At 37.9% G+C, this 19929-nt stretch overlaps 1 protein-coding gene across 1 annotated transcript; it reads right to left on the minus strand.

The window, feature by feature from the left end:
- Positions 1–844: 844 nt before the first annotated feature.
- Positions 845–17992, minus strand: LOC119797421 (secretory phospholipase A2 receptor-like). The gene is made up of 5 exons (XM_038306484.1): positions 17942–17992; positions 16916–17239; positions 13283–13539; positions 4097–4156; positions 845–946 (listed from the first exon to the last, which is right to left on the minus strand). Exons 2-5 carry the CDS (start codon positions 17211–17213, stop codon positions 845–847), a joined length of 717 nt encoding a protein of 238 aa, XP_038162412.1. The 5' UTR covers positions 17214–17239; positions 17942–17992.
- Between the last annotated feature and the right edge of the window lie 1937 nt (positions 17993–19929).

The raw sequence follows: 19929 nt of genomic DNA on the forward strand, positions 1-19929 counted from the left end.
AACAAAAGTGAGATCGGAAGCAATGTCTACAACAGAAGAGTGAAGGGAAATCTAGTTAAATAAAAAACAAGTTTTATAAAAAAAATGAATGGTTGATCCAAAGGCACATCACCTGTTACTTTGTGTTACTACTAACTTAAATAAAGATTCAGTTTTCAAACCATCTATTTATGTGAACAGTACATAAATCTTAAATATCTGTTAAAAATATAAATAAATGCATTAATTAATTCGGCAAAGAATCTATTGTTTTTATTTAAATTAGACGCAGGCACTATTTTCCATCACCAATAATATTCAACATATTCTTATTATGAGTGCGTATGAAATCGTACGAAAAGTTATGCACACTATTTCGTACGTTTTGGACGTTTTTCCTCAAAAAACCACATCAGTGCGCATGCGCTGGCAGATCCACGGACGGACGTAAAAATGGGAAAAACAGTGCAATCATCACTTATTCAGGTCTCTAACTACATTGCTTGCTGTTTTATATCTTAGGGTTAGGGTCAGGGTTAGGGCTAATTGTAATTTATATTCTATATTCACGAATGGTGCCTCAGATGTGCATGCACATACGACGAAAAAAACGTCCAAAACGTACGAAATTACGGTGCATAACTTTTCGTACAATTTCATACGCACTCATAATGAGAATAGGTTTTAATATTAGATGAGCAACTTTCCTTGAATGCCAAATCCAAACCACCGAACAGCTAGAGAATACCTACGCCATGTTTTCTTGCCATGACACCCTTCCTGCTGGTGAGACGAAGTGTTGGCAAAGTGCCCCCTCATTTGCCCATGCTCATTGAACCAGCTGTTAGTTTTTTATCCTCTGAATCTACATAGCCAGGTAGGCCTCAGACTTATGTTGTCCGAGGAAGTTGTGTAGACAGAGACATTTGAAGACAATGGTGATAACCTTGTCTGGATCCAGGCGAATCTGAAAACCAGAACCGATTCACCAGAATTCCAAAAGCATTCTCCACAACACGGCATGCTCTGGGTAGTTGAAGACGGTAGTTGAAGATGCGCTGATCGGTGTTTAGGTTCCGAAAGGGATATGGTTTCATAAGATCTGGTCGGTGGGGATATGCTTCATCAACAATTAGCATGTAGGGCATCGGATTATTAGTGCCTGGCAAGGTGTCATCAGGGGGGACAGTCAGTGTGCCTGTGTCCATAGCATCTCTAAGATCAAAGTGAGTGAGCACTCCGGCATCAGACGCTCTTCCTTGCCCTAATATACACAAACCGGTGGTTTGCGTCAACAACTGCCATAAGTAAGATGGCAAAACTTGACTTGTAGTTGTAAAACATGCTTCCGCTTTTGCCAGGGGGTCGAATAAATACATATTTCCCATCTATTGCTCCTAAGCAGTGTGAAACTGCCATTTCTCTTCAAAGTCTCTGGCAATCACCTTCCATTCAGATTCAGTTGATGTTGTCTGTGAAACATAAAATTTGATGTATGAAATAAATATTTTGTGAAGACATGTTTTCCATGTCATAAACACTTTTTCATAACCCATTTCGCAAGGACTAAAAAAATGCAACTAAGACTTTAGATTAACTTGTAGAATATATTTAACAAATGTTCAGTAAACCATGAAACATTTTAAAAATAACGAAAACATAATTTTCATTACAATTTACCTTTAAGTAAACATTACGCAGCACAGCATTAAGGGCTTTGCAGGTCTCCATCGCTATCCTACCCAGTGTTGTGCTTCCAACCTGGTATTGAAAAATTAATGACCTGATGGTCTCACCTGCCAAAACAAAGAAAGTGCTTTAAACATTGGGGTGTATTTATATCAGTTGTAACCAACCTCATTGGTGTAGTGTCATATGAAAGGCTACAACCAGATAAGACCTCTGAACTAGAAAATTCTGCATTCACCTCTACTTTGTTTTATATAAACACATTTTAAAAGCTTTGTAGAAATAAAAAGTTGTAGATGCAGCTTAAGGATGAATAGGTCTATTTTAGATCAGGCTCATGGCAGCACAACGACCTTGGGGCTACTTGGTACCTGCGGGCAACATGTTAGTAACCCCAGATTTAGATGCTTTATGTAAAGGAGAATGGGCATGGATGGTGCTTGACAGATTAACATCTACTTATTTATGTGCTGTTGAATAGAATATAGTGGTCCTATGAAGGACAGATATCCACTTACAGGGTAATTGTAGCTGTACAATTACGGACAGGGTTACCCAGAATGCGGTTGCTTGTAGATGAACGGAGAAGACTGACTGCCACTCAGATTTCCTGCGGTACTTGAACGGACTGTGGTGCTGATGAATCCCTTGCTCAGCGTGAAACTCAAACGATTCCTCAGGGGAAAGTGGATCCAAACCTCCGGTTTGTATCCCCAGCTCAGTTTTAAGCTCAGTAGATCCTTCCAGGGAGAGAAGGTACGAAAATCCAGTTTGCAGGATGACTTCCTGCCGAGAGGCAAAAACAAAAAAACAACGTAAAGACTCAGGTTGACAAAAACTTAGTTTGACTCAGCAAAACTCAGCTTGGCTAACCAAAACTGGCAAAAACTCTGGCGTCGAGGTAGTAGCAGTCAGCAGCTTAAGAGCACTCTGTTAATGAGATAACCCCTTGCAGGTAGGCGAGGAGGAGAATCAGAACCAGGCGCCCCCTGGTGGAGGAAGGAAGACATACATACAAAAAACACAGACCACACAGACTGGAGCCCTAACATTTTGTCTTTAAAATTAGTGTTTTATTATGACAGCTTTTAGGTCATGTGACACAAATCTAATATAAAATCATTATACTAGGACAAAAGATGCAGACTTGCATTAACTAACTTTAGTTAACTTTTATAATAGAGAAAAAAATGGTTTATTTTAATATATATTTTTTTTTATTGAGTTTAATTTATTGTCAGTTCCTAATCAAAACCCATGAAAAATTTGTTTTTGCAGCATATTTTTTGGTTCATGTTTGTGTATTTACTGTGAATTTGTAGGTCTTATCCACCATAGTTATCAACTGTTTGAAAACTAAATAGTTAAAAAAGCACAAACTCAGGAGATGTTTGCTTATCCTCCAACCTTTGGAGATAAGTCACATCACATTGCCCAACTACAATATTACTGATTATTGAGAACATTCTGCATTCCTCTTTGACCAAAGTGTTTCACTAAAATAAGTTTTTTTGTGATCTATAATGTTTTTGTGATCTATAATGTGAACAATGTGATCTATAATGGCTACTGCATTGTTTCAACATCCTCTTCAAGTGTGGGAATCCTAAACAACATACTTCAAAGGTAATACCAAAGCACTTTTTGGTTTAATGTAAAATTCCCATTCTAGTCAGTCATTCACACATCGAATAGCTTCTTTTCCTCCACAATTAACTTGTATAAATGTTTAAGTAATATCTGCTCTTTAAAACTGATATTTTGATTTAATCACTGTATATTATGTTAAATCTTATGACAATTGATTCCTATACCTTATACCATGAAAAGTAAAGACTATAACATATACAAAGGATAAAATGTTTAATTTGGTACAGTTAATTTGGAATTTTAATGCTGGAATTTTAATGCTGACTTATAAAATTTGTAAAATCAATTTAATTTAATTGAATTCAGTTTATTTATATAGTGCCAATTCACAACAAATGTCATCTCAAGGTATTTTACAGTTCAACCAGATCATACAGTCAAATTGATTCAAAGTTTTCTATCTAAGGAAAACCAGTTGATTGCATCAACTCATTCACTCAAATGCAATCCCTCACACTAAGCATGCTTATAGCGACAGTGGAGAGGAAAAACTCCCTTTGAACAGGAGGAAACTTCCAGCACAACCAAGCTCAGTGTGAGCGGCCATCTGCTGAGGCCAACTGGGGTTCAAGGAGACAGAAGCAGAGATACAAAAAGCAGCTGTAAAAGGCGGCCCCGTCTAGGAAACACACAGCCAGGCAGACAAGCTCCGAGCCAGCTCCCATGTCAGAGGATGAAGAGAGCTCATCCAGCCAGTCACGGTCAGAAAAACAGGACTACACTGGAAAACAGGCCGATCTCCGGCATCTATACACAAGAGTGTTGTTGGAAGCAGCACAGCTGATATTTCTCTCCAGGATGGAGTCACAGCCAAACAGGAACAGACTAGGCAAAGGTACTATGAGAAAAAGCAGAGAGAGCAGAAGGTTAGAGATTGAACTAGCAGATTCAGCAGAGTGAGAGAATACAGATAGAGTGAAGAAGAATGATGAAATGGGGGTCCCTATATCCTCCAGAAGTTTAAGCCTATAGCAACATAACTTCAGAGATCGCTAAGGATAACCTGAGCCACTCTAATTATAAGCTTTATCAAAAAGGAAAGTTTTAAGCCTGGCCTTAAAAGTAGACAGGGTGTCTGCTTCACGGACTAAAACTGGTAGTTGGTTCCACAGGAGAGGAGCCTGATAACTAAAAGATCTGCCTCCCATTCTATTTTTAGAAATTCTAGGAACCACTAGTAAACCTGCTACGTGCTTTGTTAGGAGCATAAGGAACAATCAGAGAAGGAGGATTTTAAATTCTATTCTGCATTTTTTTTTCTCCAGTGTCCTGTCTGGAAATGTGGCAATAAGAATAATTGTCTTGATGCCAAAAAGAGCCCAACAGATTTTACTATCACAAGTGTAGCAGTATGGCAATTACCATATGGCTACACTTGTTTCATGCATATAAATTGCTTTATTATAATTATGCAGGGAATTTTACACTTTATATGGACATTGCAATGTAAATAGAACAGAACAAGAAAAACAGAAGAAGAAAAAGGGAGAAAAAAGAGAAAAGATGAAAGAAATAGGAGATAGAAAGGAGACAATGACAAAACATTTTCAGTCTGCTTCATAACCTGCAACAAGATGCAAAAAAAAACGTCACAACCGAAAGACATGGTACGAGACATACAATAAAGCAACACCTTGAAACTATCACTGAAGTACTATTATTTAGTCTGACATGTACTCTGTGTTACCTGAAGATAAGAGTGTGGGCTTTCTGTATGGAAGTGAATCTCTGAGTACCTGGAACTAAGCACCTGTAGTTGTTTGTTAGAGTGCACTTGTGCATGTAAAGTTTATCCATAGAGAAAATGCTCAATAGTGGTTGTGGAGAGCCGAAGAGGCCCCCCCCAGAGCACTGAGTCCAGCGCCGGGAGACCCAAAGCCCCAGGCGCCCAAAGGGATCCCAAGAGCGAGGGCATCAAGGAGGGTCCAGCCCAGGAAATCCGACCTCCACCAAGGGAGGAGGAGAGACAGCCCCGAGGAAGTCCCACAGTCACCGCAATGTCGGCGCCGCGGGGACGAGTCCGCAGGCTCCGCCGGCAGCCGGCCACCCTGAAGTAAATCCGGCCCTGGGCCCCAGGGATCTGAGGCCCCAGGGGCGCCCGACCCCCAGGCAGGAGCCCCAGCAAGGCCCCGGCCTGCCGGGCCACGCAAAGAGGCTGCCAGGAATGAGCCCAGAGAGATCGGTCGGATGGGGATGCAGATGCTGTCTCAAGATTAATATGATCCAACAACAGATCTATATACTGATTGAGTTTATCCTTACTTTTCCAATTCATGAGGATAGCTTTCTTTGCGATACATAATGCAGTAGGTTGTGATATTCATAGGGAAAATTGGAAAGGTCAGACACTGAAACGGGCTGTGGAGAACAGTGAGGCTGGGAGGAAAATGCTGACTGTAAACATTGGTAAAGACAGGATGAGCTCCAGGATTCAATCTGTGAGCTGGACCAGTTAATGTGGGGATCGTGTTTCCAGAGGCACTGGATTATGGGCCCTCCTGAGGCCCAAGGAGGGCAGACAGACCACCAGAGAAGGACTGACAAGAGCTCCCAGATCCCAACACTTGAAGGGCCCGGGGGGCCAAACTATAGTGCCAGGGTCCCAGGGGGCCACGGCAGTGAGCCCATGGGCTCTGCTGGCAGTCAACGGTTCCCTGGTCTAATGTCAGGCGAGCAAGTATGATGAAAGGGGGGCACCCCTTTCAGGTCTGAATTCCACATGGAGAGAGAGCATTCCACTCAGATCAGGGAATACTCTAACCTGACAACAGCCAGATGCATGTCTCGCTCCGCCCAGCTCCACTCACATACATCTGGGAACCCGCTCATTGAAAGTGATTTCCCCAACCGAATTTATGGTCTGTCCAATCAGGACGCAGGGCGGGTGTGTCCTGGAGTGGAGAAGCGACCGTGAGATTCCACAACAATGGCGGCTCGCATTGAGGAAGCAAGCGTTAGCATTGATGCTGCTATTTCTTCTGTGTTGTCCAATCTATCTGATATTGTTTCATTAAAAGAACATCAGAGAACGGCTTTGAAGGCTTTTGTTGGTGGATACAATGTTTTCGCCCTTCTCCCGACCGAATTTGGCAAGAGCTTGATCTACGAAATGGCTCCTCCTCTCACAGCGTCATGGGTTAGCTTCGGTGTGAGTGGTTGAAATAGCACGTCAATAAAGATGACAGACAAGTGGCTTATCCAATCATATGCAAGGAGTTTTGATAAGGCCCAGCCTTCAGTAAAGGCAATTCCTATGGCGGGTTCCCAGATGTATGTGAGCGGAGCTAGGCGGAGCGAGACATGCATCTGGCTGTTGTCAGGTTAGGAATACTCATGAAAGGGCAGGAAGAAAAAAAACAAATGTTAGTGGAACGAAGAGTTTTCCGATGTTTTAAATGAATGCAAACCATTTTTAGGAAAGAAATGTCATCTTGTTGCCCCCTTTACTTCCTATCCCATCTAGAGCAAACACACTTTTGATTTTTTATCCATTAATTTTTACGACTTTTAATTTTACTTCATTATTTATGCCCTACTTACTTTATTAATTTGCAGTTATTAGTTATGCGTTATTTATTTCCTATAAAGGTTTTGGAGTCTTTAAAAGCACTCCAAAAATAAAAATACAATAATAACATTATTATCATTACATGATTTAATTATCATTATTATTATTATTAGATTAATGTAAGGCATTGGCGTAACGACACAACTATAGGCCCATAAGCAACATTATCTTGGTGTGACGTCTTGCATGCTGCACGCATCTTACGTACGTAATATGTTCAGTCAGTTCATCATAACCCATACCTCATAATTCCAAGTCGTAGTGCAAAAAATAAAATACTCAAATACATTGTTCTTTTAAGATCTTTATTGTGGTTTGAAACATTATATGAGTATAGTTAAAGTGTATTTTTAAACCAACCGTCCAATGAACTATACACAGTTACTAACATAGTAATTACAAATACCACTGCTTTGCTACTGGTGTCATTTTTAAACGGCTCACCATCATGTTGAAATCTGGCATGTGTTTCGGTATAAATACGGTCTGATGCGGTCAGTCACTTCAGTATCAGGTGTGAATTTTCCGCACCATTTCATAAGCAAAGAAACGTCCTATTCTACAGTTGCATAGGGCGCCCCACAGGTGTCAGTGATGGGGGGCCCGAAGAGGTCGTAAGCATCTGCTGTCTTTGCTTACCGACAGTTACATCATTGAAGTAAGGTTAAAACACTGCCTTTAAACTTAGGCTAATTTTAACCTGTTTTTCTCTGGATCTATGGAGATTTTTTGGAACCTTGTCTCTAGTTCTATTATGTTGGAACTGCAAATTTTATCCATCATCCACAAGTAATTTGCCCATAATCAATATGCACAACGTGTCAACATGGATAAATGGTAAAATCAAGTATCCTCTGGCGATACCTACAGCCATGCCCCTAGTCCTTTATCCTTATTTATCATAGGGGAGTCCTCTCACTTCCCTGTGGAGGTTTTCATGTTCTTAAGTGGAAAACCCAAATCCACCTTTGTCCCCAAGTACAAACTGTTACCTCTATATTAATTTTAAAATCTAAAAATATTTGAGGCAAGCTGGTTGAACATTTCTCACCGTTTCAAAAAAAATAAATTAATTAAGTTTGGAATGTCCTGCCGACCTCTCGGAAAAGTCAGAATTCCTCCATCCCTTATAGCTGTATTGGGGTTGAGGCCAGCACATTCCCACACTCCCATTGAAATCAGTGAATTTATCCTTTTAAAACATGCTAACAAGATTAATTCATTGTATGTGCTGGGCAGAGATGGCAAAAGAACTCACTTTCTGTACTTGAGTAAAAGTACAGATACTTGTGTTAAAAAATACTCTGGTAAAAGTGGAAGTAATGATTAAACTTCTTTACTCAAGTAAAAGTAACAAAGTACTTGTAAATTTACTTAGAGTATAAAAGTAAAAGTAGAAACCACTTTTTTCATGCCGTTGCCTACATTTTAAATGGATGTCTGCCAATAGGACTAGATCTCCGTTGTGTTCATTTCAATCATCTCGTCGTCCATACTACTATGCTAATGCCACCGCCACCAAGCTGCAATGATTTGCCGCAAATGAATACCGCCAATCTGTCAATTCATCTTGTAGTGGTGCGTCAAATGCAACGTAGATTCCCATCCAATTAGATTGAATTTGGTATTGATGATGTGAAAAATAATAACGGTAACTCCATTGAAATGATTCAAAACTAAAGTAACGAGCCAATTTTTTAAAATGTAAGGAGTAGAAGTAAAAAGTCGCCATAAAAATAAGTAGTAAAGTAAAGTAAAAATATCAGAAAAATCTACTTGAGTACAGTAACAAAGTATTTGTACTTCGTTACTTCCCATCTCTGGTGCTGGGTGTATTTTCATGTGTATGTAGTTATATGTTTGCATGTATGTCTATGTGAACATTTATATGTGCATAAATTGGAATAACATGCTTAATCCTAAACTGGGATTCAAACCGCCAACCCCTCTGCATCTTATGCTACAATTCCAAAGACCACTACTTTTGTTTTCAGACTAAGCAACTGATGCATTGACTGTACTTTTAACATACATCACCAATACTGGGAATTTTAACTTTTTTTTTTTTTTTTAGTGTAGCATTAATGGGTGATTTAAGGAGTCATTGCCTGAAAATTTGTCTTTCTCATGTTAAAACATGTGTTTTAACACCCTGGAAGGGTGCTAATATTCCATTAAGCTATTGCCACTCCTGTGTGGTTCCACCAGTCAGGGATTCACCTACAGGTGGTCTGTAAATATTTCTGCTTGTTTAACTTTTTTTCCAATTATGTATGAAACCGGAAAAGGATAGTGAATAAACTATCAAAAGTGTCAATGCCATTAAATCTAAATCCAGATGAATGTTCTTATATTCAAGATAAATTCTTGAGCGTACTGTTATGAGAAAAAAAGCTGTATGGAAAAGGAAACTAAATGCAAAAGGCAGAAGCAAAAGCATGAATTTAAAGTCAATGTCTGATTGCATAATTAAAACACACGGTTATTTCCTTCAGACAACAAACACACACACAAACTAAAATCAAAATAAATACTTTCTGACTGAAGGTTTTTTTGTTTTATTTGCCAAACATAAAAAAACAGCTTTCAGTGTGGAATAAACAGCTTTAAATTAACTTTCAGGATGTCTTCTATCTGCAAAGTCGACCCTCGAGAACCACTGTCCTACAGGTTTTAGAGGTTTCCCTGCTTCAACAGAACTTTTTCCATTTCGACCTGATTAACAGGCTTTTGCTGAACTTCAATCATCAGAATCAGCTGTACTGAAGCAGGTAAACTTCTAAAACCGGCAGGAAAGTGGCCCTCGAGGGCCGATTTTGGGCCCTGCCATAGATCTTTAAGGAGGAGTGTCTTATTGATATTTTACAGCTTCATGGACTCCGTATGTGTGATTAAGGCATATGACTGCTTGTAGTCGACCCAGGCAGTCCAGCATTTGTTAGTATGGTACATCAATCATGGTTAACTGCTATGCACACCAGAAGGAGAAATTTTACTCCTTTGCTAGAACTCCCAACCTCCTTCTAGTCTCCTTCTAGTGTATATTTACTTTTGCTGCCACAATGCCTTTCATGTAGTGCAGAGGCCAAGGGCGTAGGTTTGATTTGAACTTTGGTAGGGACACAATTGGTCAGGTGTCATTGGTGCTATGCAATATGCATGCCTTTTTTTATGCTCGATGTGAGCATCCGTACTGATAAGAGCAATTCATTGTTAAAAGAGAAAAGCATAATTTTGCTACATTAATAAAAATGTTATAAGCACTACACTCATTAGATGCTGTTTATCAATGTTTGAAGTATCACAGGCTCTGATGAATGTGGAATTAGGACTGTTTTCCACTTTGAAAATGGTTTCATTTGAACGACTAAGAGAGAAGGTAAATACAGTATTTTCTTTTGAAGATATACAATTATGCAGAGGTAAACCCACTCTTATATTTTTACCTACTATGCTCTCTTTATATCAAGCAAAATAATACATTCATTAAAATATTAACTTACACTATAAAAGTTGAACATCTGGGCTGTAGTTACTCGGTGTCGCCCAATTCATGTATTTTATCTGGGGCTGAAAAAAATAATTATATTAATTGATTATTTCAATAATTGTCAACTAATTTAGTGATTCATCATTAACTGAAGAATGACTATAAAACATAATCTAAATGTAAAATGTGCCTTTCCCCGACAGAGCAACCCACTTAAATCAGTAATTATACCAAAATTGTAAAAATACTATATATATATATATATATATATATATATATATATATATATATATATATATATATATATATATATATATATATATATATATATATATATATATATATATATATATAGATAGATAGATAGATATAGATATAGATATATATATATAGATATATATACCGGTATAACTAATATTTAAAAAAAATGTTTTTGTCTGTCAATATTCTCCATCCAGAACTCCTCATGTGGAAATATTTTAGTTTCACCTGGTTTATTTAGACATCACCTGAAGCACTGAAGGGCAGCTGCTTCACCTACAAGCTGCCCTGCATCATTATTACTGGATATCTGTGTTTCCTATAATCATATAATGTATAAGTGCATTTTTAATAGTAAAGGATTAAATGTAACACAACCTTTTATCACCATCCTATATTGCTTACTGTCTGACTGTTTAAATAGCTCCTTATGTAAATTTTCTTTTTCAGTGGCATCATCTACAAACACAACACTAAGAATGAGCCTAAGTGTATTCAAATATAAAATCACTATTAACAATTATAAAAGACAATGTAACACTATCTTATCTGTAATTTAATAATATCAAAAATAAACAGCCATATTCAAGCATTTTTACCAGCCATTAATGTTTGTACTAATTTACTTATAGACTGCGTGAAAATCTATGTAAGATAAAATGAATGTTGATATTCTTCATCTGTTTGTTCTTGTCTTTATCCTATTTCTAGAAGTAGAAATAGTCAATTAAATTACTATTATTATGTGGAACCCTAATTATGCTTTTTAAACGATAAACAGCAGATGTTTAGCCACCATTTCTTGTTGTTATACTCTATAAGAGAAATAACACCTGCTAATAATTATACCTGAACTTCCTCAAAGAGTCATCAAAAAATGAAAACAGTAACAGCAACTAAATATCGGTAAAAAGGAAACCCTCACATTTTCTTTTTTAGTTGGCTGTGGCTAAGAATCAGAAATGTTGATGGCTTACAGCCTTTATTTGCCCAATTTTCCAGCAGTCTTCAGAACTCCTGGCTGACTCAGAATATTTTGTTTTATAAAAGAAAAAAAAAAAGGTTTTTGTTTTTTAGTGTACATGATATTAATTTTTTTTTATTGGGACTTGTAGCCTAATAATAACCGCAGCATTCTAATGTGAATACATTTCCAATGTTGTGCTCCAAGCACACGCGGACTAGAAAACAGCCAATCAGAGGGAGAGACGGCGGAACTTAAGGCAGAACAACCAATGAGAGTTGAGTTAAACAGCGCAGCACAGTTCCATGCGCTGCTACATGAAAGGGACAGGAGAGAGCAGGCAGAGGAGCTGCGAGAGGAAAAGAAGCTACTGCTGCAACAACTGCTGTAAATTATAAACATGTTGCTCACATCCAATTATTGGTAGGGACAATTAGGTCGGTTCCAAATGTTGGTAGGGACATGTCCCTATGGTCCCTATGCAAACCTACGCCCATTGCAGAGGCTGTTGTTGTTTGGTTGAAGGGGTATGACTGCCAATAATTGGCCACTAGCAGATTTGTTGTTTCTATATGAATGTAATTCACCACCTCAAGAACAAGCAGTCCACCTCTAAAAAAGGATGGCATCAGCAGTACTTTCAAATGGAATGTCCTAATTTCACTATTTAGATGGTTAACCTTTTTCACCTCAAGTCTAGCGATAACTTAATAATAACTTTATGTCTGTCTGATTTTTGAGCCTTGTGCCATGTCTTAGACATAGATTATGGGGTAAAACTCTTTTCAAACAGCAATGATGAAAGTTAGTTAGCAGTTACACTGAAAAAAATAATGCAACCATTTTTGGCATTTACATATTTACTTTTCATATTTAATTTTCACATTTATATACTTTAACAAAATTGTAGCAGAGTAGGACATAAAGCAATTGTGTTAAAGTAACTAAATATGATTAAGTAAATACCAAAAGCGGTTGCATTATTTTGTCAGTGTAGACATTTGCACCGATTACTGAGATTACACGATTACTGTTAGCAAGTTGTTATACCCTTGTTGTGACAAGAAAAAACAGGAATACTACAAACGTCCTGCCTTAGCTGAACCCACTAACATATTTTCCTGTATATTTTGTCATATGCTAAAAGGTAGATTTTTCAAACTCTGTTTGAATAAGTGAATCCTGGTCATTTGGGAGCTGCCAGTGTGCTTACAAAGTTTCCAAATAGATTAGATTTATATGTAAATGTTTATAGGTAGTAATCTAAAACTCACAAATTTTTAATAAAAAAAAAAACAGATGACAGTTAAAAGTCTTTGTCAAAAAGCGACTGAAAATATAACAGTTTCTAAAATATAGGGACATTTCATAACTCAAGGCTTTAAAGATAAATACAATTTTGAAGTTTAAGTATTTTAAGATTTCTTGTAACAGAAAAAGTTTCTTCTCTCACTGCAGACTTTGATCCTAAAGGATGTCTGGGTCCGCTTCAGAACAGCACACTGGGATGCCGGGCATTTTGTAAGGTCCTGGTTTAGTACAAGTTCTCCACCCACCCAGAACCACTCATCACCTAGGTAACGTAGACCTGTCCATATCTACCAAGATTAAGCAGAGAGTTTCACATAGACACAGTATGATCTGGTCAGCCACAGAAGAGCATCTCAGAAAAACAGCCTACCTCATCAGTGGTAGCAGTTTGGGCGAGCTCTTGAGCAGAGTTGTGGTCATCTACAGTGAGCAGGGTGGCCAACTGAAAGCTGCTTCCATCAAGAGCTCTGCAGTACTCTAAAGCCTCCTCCCATGTCTTATTCTCCTTCACCAGAACCAGAATCTCATCGTGACATATGACCTTAAATCTTTTGTCACATTCCCAATCTCTCCATTGGCCTTCTGATAGGAATTTAGAGACACGGTTTTGGTCATTGTAATCTGGTTCTGTAATAAATAGGGAAAAAGATTGAATCATAATAATATACAGGAACAGGACCTATGAAAACATATTGTCAGTTCTGTAGATATTTACATATGCACAAACTTTTCTTAAAAAGTCTCTGAATAAAAACATATTATATTCTGCAGATGATAATCCTATGATAATCTGACTGACAATTTTTCCTAACAATGTCATTATATGTAACTGTTATTCTGCTAGTTTGAAATGATTCTGTTTTCTGAAAAGTAAGAAAAGAAAGGAATCAGAAAAAATGGACAGAAAATATTGGGGGAAAAAACAGAATAAACAAATCCTGCATTGACTGAATTTAAAAATTTCCCCTGTTCGGGCTAATTGTTTGGTGGAATGTTTAAATTCATGCCAACTGATCACTAGCAGCAGACAATGTGGGTGTCTTACATTTTGTTCACCATCCAAGTTCCCATTGTTTTATTATACATTTGTATACAGAGGTGTTTCTAGAGACTGTTGGGCTATAAGCAAGGCTCTATAGTCATGGCCAAAAGTATTGAGAATCACACAAATATTATATTTTCAAATGATCTGCTGCCCTCTGGTTTTCATGTGTGTATTTCAGATGTTGTCATCAAATACAGAAATTCAATTGCAATCATATTATGAGTAACAAAACCTTTTAATGCAGCAAGTCCATATTTGCAGTGTTGACCTCTCTACTTCAGGACCTCTGCAATTCTCCCTGGCATGCTCTCAATCAACTCCTGGACCAAATCCTGACTGATAGCAGTCCATTCTTGCACTATCAATGGTTACATTTTGTCAGAATTCCTAGGTTTTTGTTTGTCCACACGTCTCTTGATGATTGACAACAAGTTTTCAATGGGATTAAGATTAGGGGAGTTTCCATGCCATGGACCCAAAATCTCTATGTTTTGTTCCCTGAGCCAGTTAGATATCACCTTTGCTTTATGGCAAGGCGCTCCATTATGCTGGAAAAGGCATTGTTCATCACCAAACTGCTCTTGGACGGTTGGGAGAAGTTGCTCTCGGAGGACATTCGGGTACCATTCTTTATTCATGGCTGTGTTTTTAGGTAAGACTGTGAGAGAGCCGACTCCTTTGGCAGAGAAGCAACTCCACACATGAATGGTTTCAGGATGCTTTACAGTTGGCATGAGACAAGACTGTTGGTAGCGCTCACCTCGTCTACTCCGAACAAGCTGTTTTCCAGAGGTCTCAAACAATCGGAAAGGGGATTGATCAGAGAAAATGACTTTACCCCAGTCCTCAGCAGTCCAGTCCCTGTACCTTTTGCAGAATATCAGTCTGTCCCTGATATTTTTCCTGGAGAGAAGTGGCTTCTTTGCTGCCCTCCTTGAGACCAGGCCTTGCTCCAAGAGTCTCCGCCTCACAGTGCGTGCAGATGCACTCACACCTGCCTGCTACCATTCCTGAGTAAGCTCTCCTTGAAGTCCTTGATGATGCGAAAGATTGTTGACTGAGGTGCAATCTTTCTAGCTGTGATTCTTTTTCCTGTTAGGCCACTTTTGTGCAGTGCAATGATGACTGCACGTGTTTCTTTAGAGATAACCATGGTTCACAGAGGACAAACAAAGATGCCAAGCACCAGCCTCTTTTTAAAGTGTCCAGTGGTGTCATATTTACTTAATCATGACAGACTGATCTCCAGTCCTGTCCTCATCAACATCTGTGTTGATGGAGCAATCACTAAAGCGATGTTAGCTGGTCCTTTTAAGGCAGGGCTGCAATGATGTTGAAATGCTAATTTTGTGAGATAGGAATTTTGGGTTTTTATGAGCTGTATGCCAAAATCATCCGTATTAGGACAATAAAATACCTGAAATATTTCAGCTAGTGCTAATATTTTAAGAAGGACCTGTATCTGCAGTGTGGGGACTATGAATCTGATAGAATTTTTATTTTTTTATTGCTATTTTGTATAATTTGCTTAATGAAGTATTTTTTGTTTTGAATATAATTTTTCTGATATATTTTTTACACATTTGTTTAAATGTACTTATATCTTTCTAACCCTTTTATATTAGATTTGCGATTATTTATTCATGCTACAGGTGGTTGTCACCTTTGTTCCACTATGTATTCTCATAAGTGTAGTATTTGTTCACTTTACAATGAAAAAAATAAATAAATAAATAAAAACAGTAGGGAAAAGTTCGGTGTGTCAAACATAATTGTCGCTAGGCGACAGAGCGTTGGACCTTTGAAACCACTGCCAAAACTCTTTCGGCCTCCTTATTTCACGGACCTCGAAGGATCCAGTCCAGATAGAACCGGGTACTTGGAGGTCGCAGCGTTTAAAATCGAGCAAACCCATGGTGTTGTTGCCGGTCAGGTGGTTTTCTGCAAGAAGACAAAAGCATAATTGTGGGGCTTGATTAGACATGCTCCCTTTTTACTGGGCACATGCCTCAAAGACTGACTTCAGATGTCCCATTACTACTTCAAGCATCTGAACTTCCATCATGGTACCTTCTAAGACCCCTGCTTACCCTCCTCCACCTCCGCTGCTTGGCTTCAGAAAAGCTGAATTAATCCTGGAAAAAGGATATTCTGCTACCAGCTTTCATGAGCCTGTATCTCCTCCTAGGAAACTGCTCATCTCCTAAAAGCAAACATTCTCCTTCCTCCCTTTGTTGTGTTTTCCAGAGAGCTGATGTGTCACAGTCCCTAGAAGGTTCTGTTCCAGATTCTGTCTCCAGATCTCTTAACTGCTCTAAAAAGTGTGTCCTGTATGTGGGTCAGATCTCTGGCTAAAATCATCACAGTTCTGTTTATCAACTGAACCATTAAAAACTATTTCTGTAATTAATAGTAATTCTGAGAATTAATGTATTTTCATTATTGCCCTAATTATTAACTGAAAAATGTATCCTTTGAATGCTTGAGAGATTTCAGATTATTTTATTCATGAACTGGTTATTTTTCTAATAAACAGTTGTTGTTCCCCTGTGAAGATGTTAAAGGAGTTTATTTCATTTTAATTTAAATTTCACCGCAATAAACTAGAACACTTTCAGATATGTTCTATATATTTTTTTGCTAATTTGCTCGCATAACATTTTCGGACACATATTTATGAAATATTCAAATTTTTTGCAGTTACAGGAAATTATTTAGTGGATAGTGAAAATAATGAGATGTGTTAATAAGACATCCATTTGTCCATTCATTTGCTGTCACGCTTATCCCAAACAGAGTCACGAGGGGTGCCTGTCTCCAGCTGTCTACGGCCGAGAGGTGGGGTATGGCCTGGACAGGTCGCCAGTCCATCGCAGGGCATTTAACAAAACAGCTCTATATTTCTTTGATAATTTTAATTCCAACCAGACAAACCTTGAAATGTTAATTTCTACTTACCGCCATCATACCAATTGAAGAAAGTTGCAATCTTATCCCCTCTGGACCATTTCCAATCGTCATCTTTGTTCTCTTTATACAATCCGATCCATCCTTCAAAAGAACTTGAAGCAGAATTTTCCTCTTTATTTCTTATTGTTGCCAGATCAGTGTGGTGTTTCCTGCAGAGAGACTGGGCTTCTTTCCAAGTCATCTCTTTTTCGTACATTTTAAAGCCCCTTTGTCTAAGAACTGACTGCCCATATATGGGGGGAAGGATGAGCAGCATTACGATAAAGATGAAAATGCCACCTGACATGTTTTCACTGAGGGAGTTTTATTTTCCTGCAAGAACATAACAGTAAATCATATCTTATATTTAGAATGAGCAGTGGCACCTGTTATTTTGAAAATAACTCAAAACTGTACAAAAAATAACTATTGATGCCAAAAAACACAGCAAACAATTCAGGGATAAAACTGTTGATACATTTAAAGCAAGGTACTGTGCATTCAAACATCTGCCAATGACCTACTGAGCTATTTTTGACAAAAATTGGCAGGCTAGGAGAACATCACTTAAAAATGTGATGATGTTAGTGTAAAAAATTCTTCAGGAGCACAGTGAGATCACCATACTGCCTCCTTTGTACAAAAAAAAAAGAAAAGTTAAAATATAATCCTGTTAGTCTACAAAAAAAATGACCTAAAGCAGAATTATTCTCACCCCATAGAAAGGTTTCTATGGGGTGAGAATAATTCTGCTTTAGGTCATTTTTTTTGTACCCCATAGAAAGGTTTCTATGGGGTGTATTTTAAATCAGGTTTTGAGCATGAAACGTTTAATGAGAAAACTTGACACTTTTCTCTACAGTACATATCAAGAAAAAGAGCACATATCAAAGAGTTTCTTTCATCTGAAATAAATTATGTGGTGGCAGTTAGGCACTAAACATTTAAGGACTTATAGGTTGTCTAAACATCATATCAACAGACACATTACTGAAATATGCTTATAATTATTTAATCCAATTGTACTTTACTCACCTTGGTATGCAACAGCATGCAGTGTTTCTGGCTCTCTGGTTAAGACCACACATTTTATCTGCAAGATCTCTGAGTAAAAGGACACCACATTCATTCAGATCACAGTATTTTACCTATTTGGAAATGAGGATTAGAGTGAACCAATAACATGTAAGCCAATAAGTTGCACTCACTTCACCTCCTCTATGTGTCCGCTGAGTTCTGTTTAGCATGTTAGGCTCTATCTGTTTATATGTTTTAAGTGGGAAAAATAGTGCTGGTGCTCATCTTAATGCCATACAAATATGCTACAGAAACATAGGTCATATCTTTTTACCAATCTATCAATAGTTGTATTGTACAGATATTAATTTAAAAAAAGATCTAAAATGTAAGAGTGATGACAATCATTTATTTCCTCCCCTCTTCCTTACTCATGTGAAATCCCTTACAGCTACATAAATGTACTGCAAGCATTTTTTACTGAAGCAATGGATTTCTTTTAATGCATTTTTCATCAACAAACATGATATAACATATAAACTGCACAGAGGAACAAAGGGCGGGACGGAGTGTGGGGTAAGGTTATGAACAAAGAACCTGATAAGCTTCCTACACTTGTCATCCTCTACTTTAGTTAACATTGAGATAACAGCTTTGCCATGGATCCCATATTGGCCTTTAATGCCATTAGCCTGGCATTAAAGGTTAACATGGGATTTTTTTTCACCTAAAATACCTGTTGGTGGAAAAAAAGTATAAATATTTATTCAGTTTTTTTTCTGTTGTTCAGCTGAACAAAACCAAATGGCTAGGTCTGTGAGAGAACTTTTTTAAATGGAAAAAGGGAAAACTTTCCCGGTGATGTGCTTTGTGTGGTCAGAGGTAAATAAAATAAAAAGTCCTCATCCTACATACCTGCAACCAACATGGTCAAAACATATTTCTAATTAATTATATATTATTAAATAGTTTTCATTGAGAATTGTTTTTAGTAAAACACACCCAAATTATATTATTACTTTCATTCAGAATTTGAAAAACTCTTTTCTTAAAGTATGCATATTCTCAGATTTATCTATTATACTAGAGCTAGAACCAGCTGGCTTCTGCAGCCTGAATAGAGACAGATGATGAGCAACCATATACTCCTCTGATCCTTACTGAACAGACAGAATCGGCAGGAGCTCCATCTCCTGCCCTCCCTGCTTCTAATCAGTTGGAGGGATAAGAATGGATTAGGGATTACCACTTTGTAATCTGCCTGATTCCTTGATTAACGAGACTGGGCTGAACAGGAGCCACTAAGCTACATAATACACTTGTCAACTTCTACACTTTCCATGAATCCAAGCATTAGCAATAAAGATTACCCCAGCGTATCATTTGTCTGAGACAACCATGAGCTATACACATATCACTTCATCCCAGTAGCCACTACAACAGACACAACAGCAACTTGTGGGCCATTCATGCAAATGGAGATTTCTGTCTCTGACCCACAATGGGAACGACAGGGATAATGAATACTCAGATTTGTAGTGTATTTTTATGTAAATGCTTTTGGTTTTATATTCTTTAAGGTCTTTTGAAAGCTTGCAGTGGAATAAACAAATATTTTTAACTTATGTTCCCTGGTTGTAAGAAATTGCTTACCCGAGTGCAACAGCTAGTCTATGTTTTAGCTTAATTGCAGATCTGAATGTTTTTGGATGTCCTCTCAGTTCGGGGTCAACAAGTTCAAATCCTGTTTATAAGTAATTTATTATTAAAGTAAAGGTTATTTAGAGTGTTGTGGATCCATGCAAATAAACTGGGTGAAAGCTCTGAGGCATACGCTCCTACCTCCACTCTCAGTCTCATATGGCCCAGAGCGGGGCTGAAAGGATCCAAAGGGTTTAGTGAAATGAGGACACAAACTGCTCAGTGTTAAGCAGAGTGTCTCGGTGGCATCATTAACCACAGCATTGGACAAGGTTGTAGTTGGTGCCAGCTACAGAAAATACAGT

The sequence above is a fragment of the Cyprinodon tularosa genome, unplaced genomic scaffold (assembly GCF_016077235.1).
Source record: "Cyprinodon tularosa strain WSP-4 unplaced genomic scaffold, ASM1607723v1 ctg582, whole genome shotgun sequence".
NCBI classification, from domain to species: domain Eukaryota; kingdom Metazoa; phylum Chordata; class Actinopteri; order Cyprinodontiformes; family Cyprinodontidae; genus Cyprinodon; species Cyprinodon tularosa.

What these genes read in the sequence shown, in the direction of transcription:
- LOC119797421 (XM_038306484.1), bottom strand. Translation starts at nt 17,213, where the DNA reads ATGTCAGGTGGCATTTTCATCTTTATCGTAATGCTGCTCATCCTTCCC. An exon ending in CTTCAATTGGTATGATGGCG is followed by an intron (nt 13,540 to 16,915) that starts GTAAGTAGAAAT and finishes TATTTATTACAG; the next exon opens with AACCAGATTACAATGACCAA. An exon ending in CCTGGAGAGAAATATCAGCT is followed by an intron (nt 947 to 4,096) that starts GTGCTGCTTCCA and finishes TCTGGTTTTCAG; the next exon opens with ATTCGCCTGGATCCAGACAA.